General features: G+C 39.2%; 1 protein-coding gene across 5 annotated transcripts in view; it reads right to left on the minus strand.

The window, feature by feature from the left end:
- Positions 1-15,739, minus strand: part of ARHGEF3 (Rho guanine nucleotide exchange factor 3) — a 114,733-nt gene that overhangs the window by 30,440 nt on the left and 68,554 nt on the right. Inside the window, exon 1 of one of the 5 annotated variants that reach the window (XM_031608212.2) lies at positions 1,396-3,761. The exons of the other annotated variants lie outside the window; for them this stretch is intronic. Within the exon in view, the coding sequence (XP_031464072.1) occupies positions 1,396-1,491 (96 nt within the window). The 5' untranslated portion in view covers positions 1,492-3,761. Of the gene's footprint in view, positions 1-1,395; positions 3,762-15,739 lie in introns of those variants that run through there. 5 annotated transcript variants of the gene reach the window in all.

A 15,739-nucleotide genomic window follows, 5' to 3' on the forward strand; every position in this document is an offset into this window, starting at 1 on the left:
TTCTCAAAAAAAGAAAAAGTCCAGCTACTCTCAGAAATCAGCCTAAAAGCACTGGTTGACTTTTCTTAATTGTACAAAATACAAAATGAAAGGTTATAAATCCAAAACAACTGTTTGCAGGCTGTAACTTTGATTGATCGCATCTGTCATGTTCTGTCATGACCTGATTGATCACAATTCCTCATGCTCTAAGTTTTCATTGAGATTTTTTCTATGAAATTTGACTATACTTAAGATGCTTTTCCAAACTGTAAAAGAACACTCCAAGTCCTTCCATTTGACAATTCTATTCATTCACTAAAAGAAAAAAGGGAAAAAAAAAAAAAAAAAGGCACTGAAAGACAAAAAACATATTTCTTAAATAGTAGTTAGGAAAACCAGTACCATAAATGAACTATTCAGTGCTTACCAACCTGAGCTTTACATGAAAGCACACAAACACAACCAGGGTGCAAACTTCCAAAAGAACAGATGACAAAATTTCGTTTTTTTAATGGCATGAATTAAAATCCTTTATGTAAGAGTACACAGAAAAGCAAGAGTGCAGAGTCTTAGTTCCTGGCTTAAACAAGGGCACTTGGCTTGTGTTACGTTCAACCACCGGAGGTAATTAAATTTTGATGTAGTTGTATTAAATGCACTCAGTGTAGTAAGTTGTCAAGTTACTCAGCAATCAAGACTAATGTAAAAGCTAGATACTTCAGTGACAAAAACTTTCAGAAAGAAGTTTGCTTTCCTCCAGCACAGCTAGACAGACTCACTAAGGTCACTTCCCTCGCATAGCAGAGCACAGAGCAGACTAAACACCAACCCAAAGGACTGAAGTCTCGCACAAACACTGCTCCTTGAAAGTCTCCACCGCTTATGAGAATTTTGCAAGCAAGTTGAGCGCTGGTTAATGAGTAAGTTATTTCATGTCACGTTAAAGGATTTCATTTTCAGAGAGTAGAAAACCCGCTGATACAGCGGGGTTCTGTTAGCCATGCAGATGGATTAATTTCTTGCTCTGTTTCTGATGGGGAAAAGACAAATGAAGTGCCCTAAGACACTGTTTTCCAGATTTCTCCACTGTCAAAAAATTATAACTGGCTCTTGCGCACATTTCATGGCCTGCAAGCAATGCTGAGTAAAATACATATAACTTACTACAAGCAACGTATCTGAAACAGACATCTATCAAGTAGTCCCCTAAAAGACTAACTTCACTTCCTTAAAGTGACAGACGAGAAGACCCACACCCCTTACTCCTTGTCCTATTCCAGCGCCTGGAGAAAGCAGCAAGGAAGCCAGGACCCGCACAGCAGCCATTCCCCACGCACCCCGGTCTCCCCAAAGCAAGGCAGAGCACGCCGCAAGGCAGAACAAAGTTGCAGCCGTGCCCCAGCAGAGAAGTACCTCCGTCTCTTTAGCCGGGCTGCTCGCCGCCTCCGCATCCAAGGCGCAATTCGCCCTCTTGACCGAAAGGTAAAAAGGGTAATCCTTGGCCACCATCGCGGCGGCGCGAGAGGCTGTTTCGGGTGTCACAGCTGATTCTGTCCGAGTCCAAACCGCGAGGACGGGGCCGAGCCGGTCAGGCTGAAGCGTCCCGTGGCCGGCGAGGAGCGGCAGGCAGCGGACGGCAGACGGGCACGGAAGACTGCAGGCGACCGCCCCTCAGCACGGCCCGCCCCGCTGGGCGGGAACGGCCCCGCCGCCTCACGGAGAGGCGGAGCTGCGCGAGCTGCCCGCGGCACGCAGCCACCCGCCGGGCCGGGTTCCGTTTTCTCTCGGCTACGCTGTACTCCCTTAAGGACGCAGCAGCACTCTGAACACATGTTATAAGCTGAAATTTCAACCTGGCCTTGCCGCTTGCTTGTCGTGGAGTAAATGGAATTCTATTATTGACCCGCCGTTGGGCTTTCTTGACAGCTGAGTACCTGACAGAACTTCACGGCAACTAACAGCTCTCCCAGGTGCCCCTGCACTCAGGTCCCACAACACAGTTTGCATTCCTGTGGATGGCGGAGGCACCCGCACCCTGCAGCCGTGTGCCCCGCACCGCTCAATCGGGTCCTGCTGCGCGTTTCTTCTGTTTGCCCACATTGTTGCTTCTTCCTGTCTGGCAAGCAGCAGTTTGTTCCCATGTTTTTAAAGTTACGATGCTATTGTTTAGCCCAGGAGCTCCCATACCCACACCCCTCATTGTAACCAGCTGAGGGAGTGGAAAACACCTCTGCAGAACGTGGCACACCGGGCCTTCCCGTGCTCATGGAGCCAGGTACACTGTGTGTGGTTCAAAGGAAGTGAAACTCAGGACGAAGGTAGTGAAACTTTCCTGTAAGAGAGAGGAAGGGCTGAGGGCCCTGTCTGTAATACAAACAAGAGTAAATGGAAGACAAGGAAAAGGAAACTGTGACAAGGAAGCTGGCTGGAGAAGGAGGGAAGGATATTTTCAGCCAAAAGGAAGCAGCACAGCTGAGAATAACTTCAGAGTCCAAAAGAATTAGCTGTGTTTTTAAAGGTAGAGATATGATGGATCCTGCTTTACAAGCATTTATTTTCCCAAATGTTGCTAATCAGACAGCAATACCTTTGGAAGGTTATTCAAATGGCAGTCTTACATTGATGCTTCCTTTGACTTCAACATCCCAAGTGTACACAATGTTTATCACAACTTTCCCAGACCTTTTCAGGAGCAACCACAGTAGAGCCTGAGATGGTCACCTCTTAAACAGATCTCTATTTTGTAGCAATCTGCTCAGAAAAACAAACAAAAGCCCAAAACAACCCACAGCACACACCAGTCTCCCAAACCTCCAGTTCCTGGAAAAAAGTCTGAAGAAAAATTAGAAGAAGTTCAGTATGTCCAGTCCTTCTACTAGTGAAATCTGAAGTGATGAGCAGTACTCTCTCCTCATCTCCAAAGCGATAAGGGAGGAGACCAGACAAGGCTCACTGGAAGCAGCAGTGTTGATGTAAACCAAGGAATGATTTCTCACTACACTGAACCCAAGAAAAAAAAAAGGAAGATCAGAATAAACTGTGTGGTAGAATATCTGGAGAAAAAAAAAGAGCTAATTCTTCATGTTATGTACAGTTTTCAAGTTACGTACAATACACATATTTGTCACAAGATACTGTTGCCAAGAAAGTTTCTCAGTGACAAGTTACTGGCTACTGCAACAGCATTTTAGGAAACAACCTGCCATGGTATTTTCTTTTTCACACTCCTCCCTAAGAAACCACTGTTTACCACCACTGGAGAATTGATACTAGGCTAGACTGATCAAAGTTGTCACCCCATTACTCTTTATTTTTCATAAGATATGAAAATAATTTTATTTTGGTGAAGATTACTTGTCTTAGCTATACGTTTCTGAAAACACAAACAGTTTTCATCCATATGAATGAAACTCATCTTCTGTGTGATATCCAGGGATATCCCTCCTGTAAGCACAATCCATTGGACAGTTTCTCTTTACACTTCAAACACGTCAAAACACCAATACATACAGGTTTCCTAAAATGGCCAGAACCTCCTAAAAACACTGCAGCAGCTGTGCAGCCTTCACACCCAAGAAGTCTTCCTAGCTTTCAAATACCATCTGTGTATGCTTGTTTATGCACGTATATGCTAAGACCATTTTAGAAATCAGCTTCACTTAGATCAGAAAAAAAAGCCTTCAGGGCATGCCCTCAAACCTTTCTAGTCCTGTCATATGCTTCACAGCATAAAGAGCACTTCACACAGGGCAGGACTCTACTGGCTTGGAGGCTGAAATAACGAACATGCAAAAAAAAAAAAAAAAAGCAAAGGGATGCCATCTTTCATCTTTTTATGATTAATCAGGCCAATGCACTTTGGTATAACTAAAAATTCTTGAGAAACAAGAGAAAAGTCTATTTTAAGAGGAATATAATTAACTGCTAGAAATAGGCAGGACCAATAAATTCCAGGGTAAGTTTCACCTAAAGAACTATAACTTCCATGAACACCTAAAACAGGATTCATTAGAAACTTTGCGTGCTCTACTAGTAGAGCTAGTTCAGAACTGAAATTTGGACTGAAAGTTCATTGATGCACCTAACTTTGTAAGCATCATACTATCTGATGGAATTACCTAACAGGACAATTCTAGCAGTCCTCTCATAAAATCATTCAGAAAAGGTTTGTTTTTCTTTGCTTATAATCCTTTTATTTTTCTTTTTTTTCCTCTGTTCAAGTAAGTTACCACCACTGACCTGGTTCAGGACTAAAGCTCACTGCTAAAATTGTTCTGTAATCATCTGGTTCACACCACTGATTTTATTTAGTTTCCTCATACAGTCAAAACCAAATACTAATGTATATATTGCAAAAGCATCTGTCTGTACAACAAAGTCCTTTGAAATATTTAAGTTTTAAAACCTTAAAAATATCCTCACAATGTGCCCGGAATTCCTTTTAATCCTACATTAATCTTCAAGATTCATATAGCTTTGATCAGAAACTTGAAAATTAAAGTACTGTTGCTAAAAGATTTCACAAGGGATATAAAATACAATGGCAAAAGAGCAAAAACAAGAAAAGAAATTGATTCCTTCGAAGCAGTGTTTAAGTCGCCATTATGCTCAACAGCAGTAAAAGAAACTGAAACGTTTAATGTAAACATCTAAGTAGGAGAAAGCCAAATGAATGAAGCATCTTTATCCACGGGCTTTAAGGAGTTCAGTGGAACATAAAATCATCAGTCAAAGCTGAACTCAGCCTAAGGAAGAAAACACATAAATAGATTGTTTACACTTTGGGGTTGGTGATTTTGTTGTCTTGTTTAGGTTTTGTTTTAACATGATCTTTGCCAAAACATTCCAACTGCCTTTGGGCAGAAATGCAGTATCTGTAATTAAACAGAAATATTTTGAAACGTCTACACCTAGATCTTGATTACCTTCTTCCTCCTCATGTGCTAATGTGACTGCTTCCCCTGTTAAGAGTCAAAATTTGTTTTGACAAGTTGTTAAAAAAAAAAAAATCAGTTACATGCAGCCAGCTTCTAGTAAAAAATTAGGTGTCTGCTTGGCTATCTCTGCTTTTCTTCCCTCACCCAATTTAATATCATCCTTGTTGTTGTTCTTTTTTCTTTTTGCCTGCAGTTGACTGTGATACCTAAACTACAGCCCAGCCTCCAATTGCAACAATTCAGTCTATTTTATTTTTTTTTATTACAACTAGCAAAGCTAAAAGAGAAACTGAGCTAACTGTGTTCCTCCTCTGATCCATATTTGTGGCAGTTTTCATTCATTTTGGATCATTTAGAAATATAGATTATGCACCAAGACATAAAATTCACTAAGAAAGCATCTTTGTGACAAGTTCCCAGTAGTAAGAATTTAACTAAAGGTATAATGCTTTGAAAAGTAAAACTTACCACTATTATCTTTGGACATGCCATATCCCCAACTGATGTTTTTTAATAATACTAAAAACAACAAACAGTTCCTTGCTTTGTTTTCAAAGCAAATGAATTTCCATCTGAATATTAAGTTATCCAGTTATCTCTGAATCACCTGAAATATGACAGCCCGGCTATTCATTACCCTGTGTTTATGATGGGAGTAAAAGACGTAAAGTATGTTGCATCTCTATACAATTTTGGCTAGGAGTGCAGAATACTTGTTACATGAAAAAGCTCCCCAGTTTGCACCCCATGGATTATTCTTAGAGTACAGGTATCTCATATAGGTACCCACCATGTGGCTTCATCAAATAAACAAAACAAAACCCACACCAACAGAAGCGCTACTTCTAAGAGGAACAATTTCACTAAGAACATGCAGATAAAATTTGCTACTCTCAAACGACCAGGGAAGGCTAAGCAAGCTAATGCTGCACATGCACACACAGTTCTGTGCTTACTGAGAAACTCTGACACTTCTCTTCAACGCGCTCCAACATCTCTTGAGGGTGATCATTAGGAAGCTCTCATTTCAGAAAGGAAACTATGAACACTTCCCACTCCCCTAAAAAACAATTTTGGAAGTGGTTATTTCAACAAAACAGTAAAGATTTGAATCTGCTCAGGAGCTGGATTGCAGAAACTGTGACGATGCAGTAGTTAAAAAGCATATTAACTACGAGATAAAGGATATTTATCAGACAGCTGCACAGCTGCTCATGAAACTGCAATTTCTTCATTGCAAACACAGACTGTACACACAGTAGCAAGAATGACAATTTACTAGGTAATAAATATTGGAACAAGATCACTTGATTAAACACACTGGTGCTAAGAAATTCCAATAAAAATAGGATTACAGGATAAATGATTACCATTAAAAATCTTCTCTCGAAAACCACAGCTATAATTTTTCCAGGTGGAGTCATAATCCTGCAAAGATCAGCACAGAACAAAGAAACACATCTCAGAGGAACATCTGACATTACAAAAGTGAAGCCCAATTTTCTATTCTGCCTGGACTCTCCATTTGAAGATTATCTTTCATATGACCCTTATTTGTGGAGCTTATGGAATAACAACGGGAGGAAGAAGTTAAACACTTACATTTCCTCACTGTAATCATGCTCTCTGCTTTGGGATTTGCAGCCAAGAAATCCCGCTATTTCCCCTGATTTCAAGTAAAATGAAAAATAGCAAGAGCCTTCTTTGTTTTCCATTGTGGATGATTCCTATTTCAAAGGACCACCTTTATGTCAGAGTGCATTCAGATGGAACTGATGGACAGAGAGACATGATTCTCATACCGATCATCATGAACACATTATTGTTTAAGCACACATCGTTCATTCAGCAACCTGCAGGCTTTGAAAGAAAATACACATATGCTTTTGAAGCTTTTTCATGTAAGCGTGGAACAAGTCTGCACTGGAGACAAACGCAACAATCTGCCAATTTTTTGTTTGTTTTTTATGGATTTTTTTTTTCCTATCATCATGTATCTTTTGATTACTACAGAAAGTACTGTGCAGTTAAAGGATGCTCTCTAACAATTGCCATATGCACTCAGATAGAGACAAAACCAGAAATTTGCCTTGGGAAGACAGTAAGATATCATTTTTTAAGCTGCCTCAAATTCATATCTGACTGCTGCAGTGTCTGTCTCCTGCAGCTCACGACTAACAAAGGCCCACTGAGAAAATCAGGAAGGATTCATGCTTCTCCACCCCTCTACCACACCCAGCAATGCAAACTAATTACTAAGCACGGTGGTCCCTCTGGAGGGAATGTAGAGGGTGTGGTGAGGCTGGATGAGATGACCCTTCATGATTTACACTTGTAACAAAGCACTTGCTTGAGCTTCTCTTCCTATGCTTCCCCAGGGAAGAGCAAAAGAGGAGAGGGAGAGCATTGTGCTGATTTATCTGGGTGGATTTTGAAGAACCATTGAAGGACTATAGAAGTGACCTTGAATGTAAATGTTCTTTCCTTACATTGAAAGAGGCATTCTACATACAGAGAGGAAATTACTAGGAACTGCTTGTATGGTATTTAAATGAGATTAAATATAACTAAAATTCCTTTGCATATATTACAGGCATTGATGGAACAGAAATTTCTTGCCCTGCTGACTGGAGAATTAAGTAACAAATTTATTCACCACACACCACTGTTTTTAATAGAAAGTGTTTACCAAGACATCACAGTAGTGGCATTTTCTTTGTTTTGATGAGGTTATAATAACATTTATATTACATGAATTACTCTATAATACTTAGGAAAGAGAGAATTTTACTGTATTTTGCTATTTGCATGTAAGCATATGCGTAGGTATGAACAAGAAGAAAATGAAGAAAGATTAACTATTAACAGGAATTTTCCCCACTTTATCACTTATTTGACACATAATACTGGCCAAAAACCACTTACTTTGTCCCTCCAACAGCAATATGTAAAGCACTGTTTGGGGTTTATGTGGTTTATTAGGCCAAATTCTATAATGGGGGAGGGGTGGAAAGAAGCAACAGAAGAGCTTTCAGGTATATAGGTCCTTCTTCAGGTCAGAAAAATAAGCAGCAAGCAGATTGTGGCCTTCTCATTTTTCTTCTCATTTTCACTTACTCATCTGGTAGCACAAACTTTAAACCTTGGCTCATTGTCCATCTGTCCATTTTGACAGAAATTTTGCCACATTGACATCTTAGTACGATTCTCCCCATTCCTCAGAATTTATCTAAGAATAGTCACATTCATAAAAATTCTTCACATTTTGGAGTATGTTTTTGTTTCAGGAAATGCAGTACTTAGGATACAAAGTCCAAAAAATTTTTATGGACTTTGATGACAATGGACATTATTTTACCGTATGACTGAGATTAATTTGCTAATAATCTGCCACTTGTAAAAGAATAACCCTCACTTCCAACAACGATAACCCTCCACTCCAACAAGAAGAAATACTGACTTTTTATTGTGAGGTTTCTCCAGCTGCTTTAGTGAGCTGAATAGGTTACGGTGCCACTGGAAGAAAGCTAGAACACACTAAAGTGGAGGGAAAGCACACAGGTACAAATAAGGACAGTAAAGGAAAAAAGCTCCAAATAGTGATCCACTGTTAGCTCAACGTAAGTTTTTTCATGAAGTCATACACAAGGAATACTGTCAGCATTTCAGTTTTTGGACTAAAGTTCTGGATAAGAAGCTTTTTTATCATTATTATTATTTTTAAACAGATCCACCTAAAAATTTCCATAACAACCATGTACTGTTACTCATCAGCTATTTGTGCCAATTTAACTATCTTGAAATTAAGAGAACATCTGTGTTTTCTGAATAAAAATTCTGACCACAAGCACTAAGACTGACTTCACGCTCTCTTGATCACAACGTACCTTTTCTAGATCACAGCCAAGGAGATTCCAGCAGCATTTCTAGATTCAAAGTCAGGCAACTTAAAATCCACTGGTACGGACTGCAAGACATGCAAGTCCTTAAAGAATAATGATAATCAAACAAAGCAGTGAGACTACCAAGTGCTTTACAAACAGCAAAAAAAGTCCATATCTCAGCTATGATAGAGCAATCTTGAACATGCCTTCTTGCATGATAAAATACTCAATGACAACCCAGTGCAAAAAGCCTCCATATTTGGTCCCGAATAGTTTTGCAGACCCCACAGTGTTTTACAACTGAAATTATCACAGTGACTCACAGAAATAAATAAATAAATAAATAAATAAATATTAAGTCATCTATTTCTCATCCTCTCCTCGCAAGGGAGGAGCAAAAATATGGTATAACTTCAAAAAGAAGTGTCCTTCCAGAACCTGATAATGCATCAACAAGTGATAGAACCCGCCTACTCCCAGCACCCAGTGCTGTACAGCTGCATGACCTTACAGACCATGGGCCACTAGCAACAACGTGACTAATGGTTAAAAGACGCTTGAAATGGGGCATAATATCTTCAGACACCAGTAATTCACATCAGGTCAGAGCTTCTTTGTTATGCTCCTTGACAAGAATCAGGGCATCAAAAAGCTGTTTGCAGAAATGTTTTGCTTTGGGTTACAAGCAGGTTTTTCTTAAGGTCACAAAGTACTATCTTCCCAAGGGAAAATAAGATGAAGTTATTCACGCTGTACAAAAGTTAGTGCAACAAGTTTTGATTGAAACATAAAAATAGAAATAAAACAAATAGTTTTCCTGCATATCTCATTCTTAGTTCAAAAATGCTATCTATAACTTCTTAAGGCTGTCTCCTCTCTGATCAACTTGCTATAAATTAGTTATCAACTCATTTTGCAATCTGGGAAAAGATTGAGTGCATCCTACTTTTACATCACCTCCACTGTCAAATCTGTAACCGTGTTCCACCATAAGGTGCATTATTTCCCAACAGATGTGAATTTTAAACAAGTCCCTAACTACCACTGTCAACTTTGTTCCCAAAAGAGCAGGCAGAGTCAACTCTTAGAAATGGAAAGGAAATATTGGAAAGTAATTCTAACCACCACCTATAAAATAATAGCTAGCTGAGGATGAGAGCTGGCATTCTAGCCCAGACAGGAATAAGAGTGAGCTATTTCAGCGACAGAATGATTTGTGGGATTGTGATAAATAATTCATCTATCCTTTCAAAAGCCTTTGTAGTTTCTGTTTTGGTGCAAAAAGAAGTCCCCACAGCAATGCAAAGAGAAGCACAGAAGGATCAAAGCCATCCGCTAGGAAAATGACTTTCGTAGTAACATTTAGATGTATATGTGGAAGGCAAAACTGTTCCGGTAAACCCAGAAAAATAAATGTTGCAATAATCAGAATTCAACACAGTAAGAACCTAGAAGAAAATTTTAGCTTTGCAAATAACAAAAGCCAGAAACTGATGATCAGATAGAAATAAAATGCAAGCTTAGGCACGGGGCAGATAAAAGGACCTACTTCTCATTCAGTACAATGCTATTTCCATTCAAGAACAAAACAAAAGAAATTTAAAAGAGATTGGAACATTAGACAAGCTCTTCTATGTGAATTTTGTGATTATACATGTTCAGCAATTGATGGGTTAAACAACACTTATTTTGAAGGCTATGTATTAAGAACATCTCATTAGTGAACTATACATAGTAGAATTCCCAGGGACCTTCTTTTCACTTAAGCTGAATCTTCCATCTTGCACAAAAGCAGCAGTCTAAGACACGTGATCTTGAAATAAGATCTTTTAGGAGGAGCTTATTAAGCCTTCATGTATGAGTTTCAGACTACTACAGAACACAAGACCGTGTAACATTCTCTTGCTAACTTCATTTGCTGCCCTTATCCTGGCTTGTAAGACACTAACAAAGAAGTGTTTTTGTGCTTTTGTTACCTTGAAGGACAGTACAAAGTAATTTTATGTTCAGACAAGAGAAAAAAGTGTATTTCGATTGTGTTACATATTTTAGACCTAAAAGAGAGGGGCAAACAGTGAAGAGAAATCCCACTCACACTGACATCTGAGAGTACTCCCAGAACTCCAAGCAGGTTAGAGATAACCCATATCAGAAAAACACCATATTGGTATAATTGAAAGTAATAAACATTCTGTGTGGTAGGGAAAAAAACACCTTGTAACCACCCAGAAATTCTAATGGAGGATAAAGCAAAAATATTCTGTGATGTACAAAACCTGAAAGAGTAAAAAGGAAATTAATACTGGAGAGGTCAAAAAACATGTTTCTCCTGACTGCATGATACAGGACCTTTATTTGTATTTCCAATGATTCTTATCAATTAGAAGCATAATAATCCAGTAACCACATACTTTCTTATTCCAGATATGATAATAATGAAAAGTTTAATGGAGGTACCAAACAATCAGGAGAAGAAACAAAAGCAAACAGTGCTGCCATGCCAACATACTGCAGCGAAGCAGTGGAAAAATTGCAAATTCCGATGCTCAACTTCAAGCACAGTGTCTGGTACAGGTGGTACAGGTGTTCTCAGTGTGCTCTGTGAACTATCCTTCACTGCCCCATTCCTCCTTAAAATGGGGAGAGCACAGATGGAGCATTCAACAGAGTTACAGTGCAAATCCACAGCAAAATACTAGAGGTTTAAGTCATAAGAAATGTCCAGCCATTGCACTGATGACTCAAAACTGAAAGGCTGAAAGGCCAGCTTCATAAAAGCGTAGCTGTACAATAAAGATTGGAATGCACTTCATATCTGGAATAGAAAAGCAGGTATGTTATTACATACTGTTCTCTGGAATTTGATGTGTTTGTTTTTGCACAAACATTTAGAGACTACCTGCCTCTCTTGCTTCTGTTCCTAATTGCTTCCTCTAAACCTGGAATTTATATTAAAATAAAGGATAACTATCCTCCCCAAACAACTGCCATTTTACCACAGTAAGAGTCTATCTATTTTGTTAGATCAGGAAGTGACATTTCTTTTAGTACGTGCTATCTAACAGCAGATGTGCATTTCAATGTGTCGCTGCAGGATATATTAACCACATCACAGGAAGAAGCCAAGCAGCTGAAATAAGAAGCTACAAAGACCTTTCTGAACACAAGCAGTCTTCCTGATCTCTATGAAACTAAATCACCTATCTGATATTACTTGCACATATGGGAAAGATACAGTAATCAGACAGCACTTCTAGCCTCATGCCTTCTAACAGTACACTTGTTTCATAACTGCTACCTATTCTACTAAGCTTACTCTTTCTTTTTTTTTTCCCCTTCAAAAGAGTTGCACATTTAAAAATCTACAGTATTTACACTGAATACAGATTCCAACATATCCTAAGATACAACAGGCTTTAAGGTACACTCAATGACAAGACGGTAGGGAATTTATTTATAGTTATGGGGAGGGTTATGGCTTTTGTAATTATGGCCTGCTCTCACATTTTTTTTCAGCAACCGCAACATTTGAGCTGCAAAATGCTCTGAGCTAGATAGATTCTCAGCTAGCATATAGACAGTATTGCAATATTCCTGTACCCTCTGCAAGGGGCAATGCAATCACCAAATCACATTTTAGCCTATTTTTACATTTCTATCCAGACAATTAGAAAGCAGTTGATAGTAGTATTGCCAGCTCTCCAAAAATAATGGTAACAGAGATGCCAAACAAATAAATTACGCTACAAAGAGACCTATTTCTAGCAAAAAGAGAAAGCAAAAAGAAGGAAATATTTAGCCCTGGTGAATCTTTCCTGATTCCATTTCTGGCGGTTATAGATGGGAAGCTTTAGTTAGGATTTTATGTTCAACTCAGCAGGAAAATGTTACCAAACAGCACGTTGAAAAATGACACTGAAAACACTGTAATGTTTCATCTTTCATCTAACCTTACAGGATTACACAGCAAAAAATCCAATTCTGTCTTTTGATTGTGACATATCCATGCTTGTACATATATCTCAAAGTATATTTTACTAGCAACTGGGCTCAAAAATCAGATATTCTTTGGGAAAAAAAAAAAAAAGAGCTACAGATATTTTCCACTGGTAATCTCCAAACTTTAGGTATCAAACATTAAGCTAATGAAGTGCTTAATGGCAACTCCAGGCTTGTCAGCTTCACTTTCATTTTTTTCCTATATTTGCTCTGCCCACAGGCAGCATTAAGGCAATCTCAGACAATGCTGTCTACCATTCATAATCAGGACCACTCTTACAGATATTTTTCCTCTAGTAATGACTACAGCTGTGCTTCTGAGGTGAGCAGTGCTAGCAAAGGTAATTAACTAGTTCATTTGGCATTGGTGGGAAGGCGGGGGGGGAAGGAAAAAAAAGATTAACATCAAGCTTAAGAAACTCCTACACTATTTACCAGTGACCCTGGTGAGGAAAAAAAATGCTGAGACTTAAGATTCTGATCAGATTATTTCTTTAAATGTTTGTATCCATATGTGAAACACTTCTGAATGTTTAAGACAACTATTTCTATTATGCTCCATTCAGTTCTGATAGGATGAGGATTATGTTTTGTTTGTGAAACTAGGTGGAAATTTTTAATGGTGCTTTTCAGGAAGCGTGCATCTGTTTTTTAAACCTGTTCCTTCCTAAACTTGCTAAAGTTGGCCCCAAAAATATATCAGGAAATAACTGGAGGATGAGGGGGATGGGGGAAGAAACTTTAAAGACACCTTGTCTTAATTAAATCTAAAAGTGTTACTTCTTCCTGTTCAACTGAGTCACGTATGGCTCCAGCATATCACACCTGATGGGGGAAGGGGAATTGTCAGCACAGAAAGGTTCAGTTTTCAGCTGCTGCCTGTAATTGGAAGCCTGGAATTAATTAATGAAGTGGAACCAGCACAAACTTGAATGCAGCATGAAACTGAACATGGCAAGCAGCACAGAAAATAACTGCTGCTTTCTTAATACTCCCTTATTGCTACAAAACATAGAAAGGTAAATCAGTAGAACCAAGTGCAAACCCAACAAACAAATGAGCAGCGTATGTGGCATTCATTTTTATCTTTTGGGGCCTTCAATCAGTTATAGTAAAAACAGTTACCCAACCTAATAAAGACTAACTTTCAAAATTTTTAGTCTTTTTGGTCTTGGAATTGTTTTAAATGATCTGCCAAAAGCCAGGTTCACATGGCTGCTATAAGCAGTCTCAGCTGGAACCTCTCAGTGCACAGCAGCACATCACAACCACTAGCCCAGCTGGAAAGCCAGGGGCAGAAGCCCTGCCATCCCTATGTGCTGACAGGAGCAGCATTTCTGTCACCCTTCTCCCTGAGCTTTTAGCACTCAGCACAAGCCACCTTTCCACAGCAAGGCCAGATATTTACCTGCTGTATTTTGGAGAAAAATCTTTGGAGAAGCGTTGACTAAAAAAAGTTTATTTTTGGAGCATTTCTTCTGTTTCTGATCTAAATAACAGCAGATCCTATAAGAATATTTCTAGTATCCTGGAAACAATCTCAGTGCTCCCCTCCCTCCCCCCACACACATGCTCCTCTAGTTTTTCTTCCCTCTAATAGACATCAGAGAATCTCTGCTGTACATTTTAGGCTGTTTCTATGGATTTTACTCCCTTCAGAACAACCCAGTCATCCAGCCAGCACGGTACCCAGCAAATAGTACGCTCCTCCAGGCCCTTTGCAACTTTCCTCCTGGAGAAGGCCATGGGAAACAGCATCAAATGCTTTGCTAATGTCCCAGTATACAACATTCCCAGTTTACCCTCACCACTGAGCCACCACCTTGTTACAGAAGATTGGTCAGGCAGGATCAGCATTGGTGAACCACCCAACTACCACGTGCTGTGTGATGGCACTGGGGTGATCGGCTCCATTGGCCCTCCTGGCACTGAGGCCAGGCTGACAGGCCTCTGCAGTTCCCCAGATCTTCATCCCAAGTTGTTTAGATAATAATTCTCTTAAGGAAAAGAAGCCATTCAAGTATTTTTCAGGTGATGCCACTCAAAAATCACAAGTGCAAGCTTGGCTGGCTCAACCTCCTTTCTCTATTAGGAAATAAATAACAGTAAACTGAGAACAATAAATGGTTCCTTCATGAGCTTAACAGTCCCCAAGACCTAGTTTTGCTACATTGAAAATTCCACATGGACGAGCTATAACATTTTAACTTTTCTGACAGACCTTTAACAGTAGAAAGATTAATGCTGTCATTAATGATTTCTTCACAGTTCCATTTCCTATTTCTTTACCCAAGGGCAATTTTAACTCACTTTTTTTGAGTTACTTTTAACAACTGGGTAGCCATGCAAGTTATAGTAAAACATAGCTTAGCTTCATTACCTGTACAGCTACCCACGGGTACACAGGAACTGCTGCACAAAGGCTCTGTCAATTCCCTCTTTCTCACTTACATAGAGGTTTGCATTTTGGCATGACCTCACAAACCAGATTAAAAGAAAAAACCAAACGCTGCGGAACACAGCTATTTTTTTCTTCTTAAACTAAGGTTGCTCTGAGGAAACTGCATGATGAGAGGTTTACCAGCAAATCTACCAGCACTTGTATATTTAAACTTCTGTGGTCTGCTTTTAGCAGCTAAGAGCTGCTTTTTGAGGTGTCCTCATTCGCATCTCTCACTTGTAGAAGTGTTTTAGCCTACTTAAAACCGTGAGTATCACAGAGAGGAAGCTATTTTGAAGAAAACAAGAAGTGACAAGTGTGAGTAAAAGATACCCCGCAGCTTCACTAACAGATGAAAAATTATTGAAGTATTTGAACTATTTATGTTTTCTATTAATGTAAATAAAGAACACTAGAAGAGAGATGATGAGCATAAAACTTCCGAGTGTAGCTATACTATTTGCTAATTAAAAAATTATCTGGAGAACAAGGCATCT

The sequence above is a fragment of the Phasianus colchicus genome, chromosome 11 (genome assembly GCF_987193195.1).
Source record: "Phasianus colchicus chromosome 11, bPhaCol1.hap1.1, whole genome shotgun sequence".
In the NCBI taxonomy this organism is placed as follows: Eukaryota; Metazoa; Chordata; class Aves; order Galliformes; family Phasianidae; genus Phasianus; species Phasianus colchicus.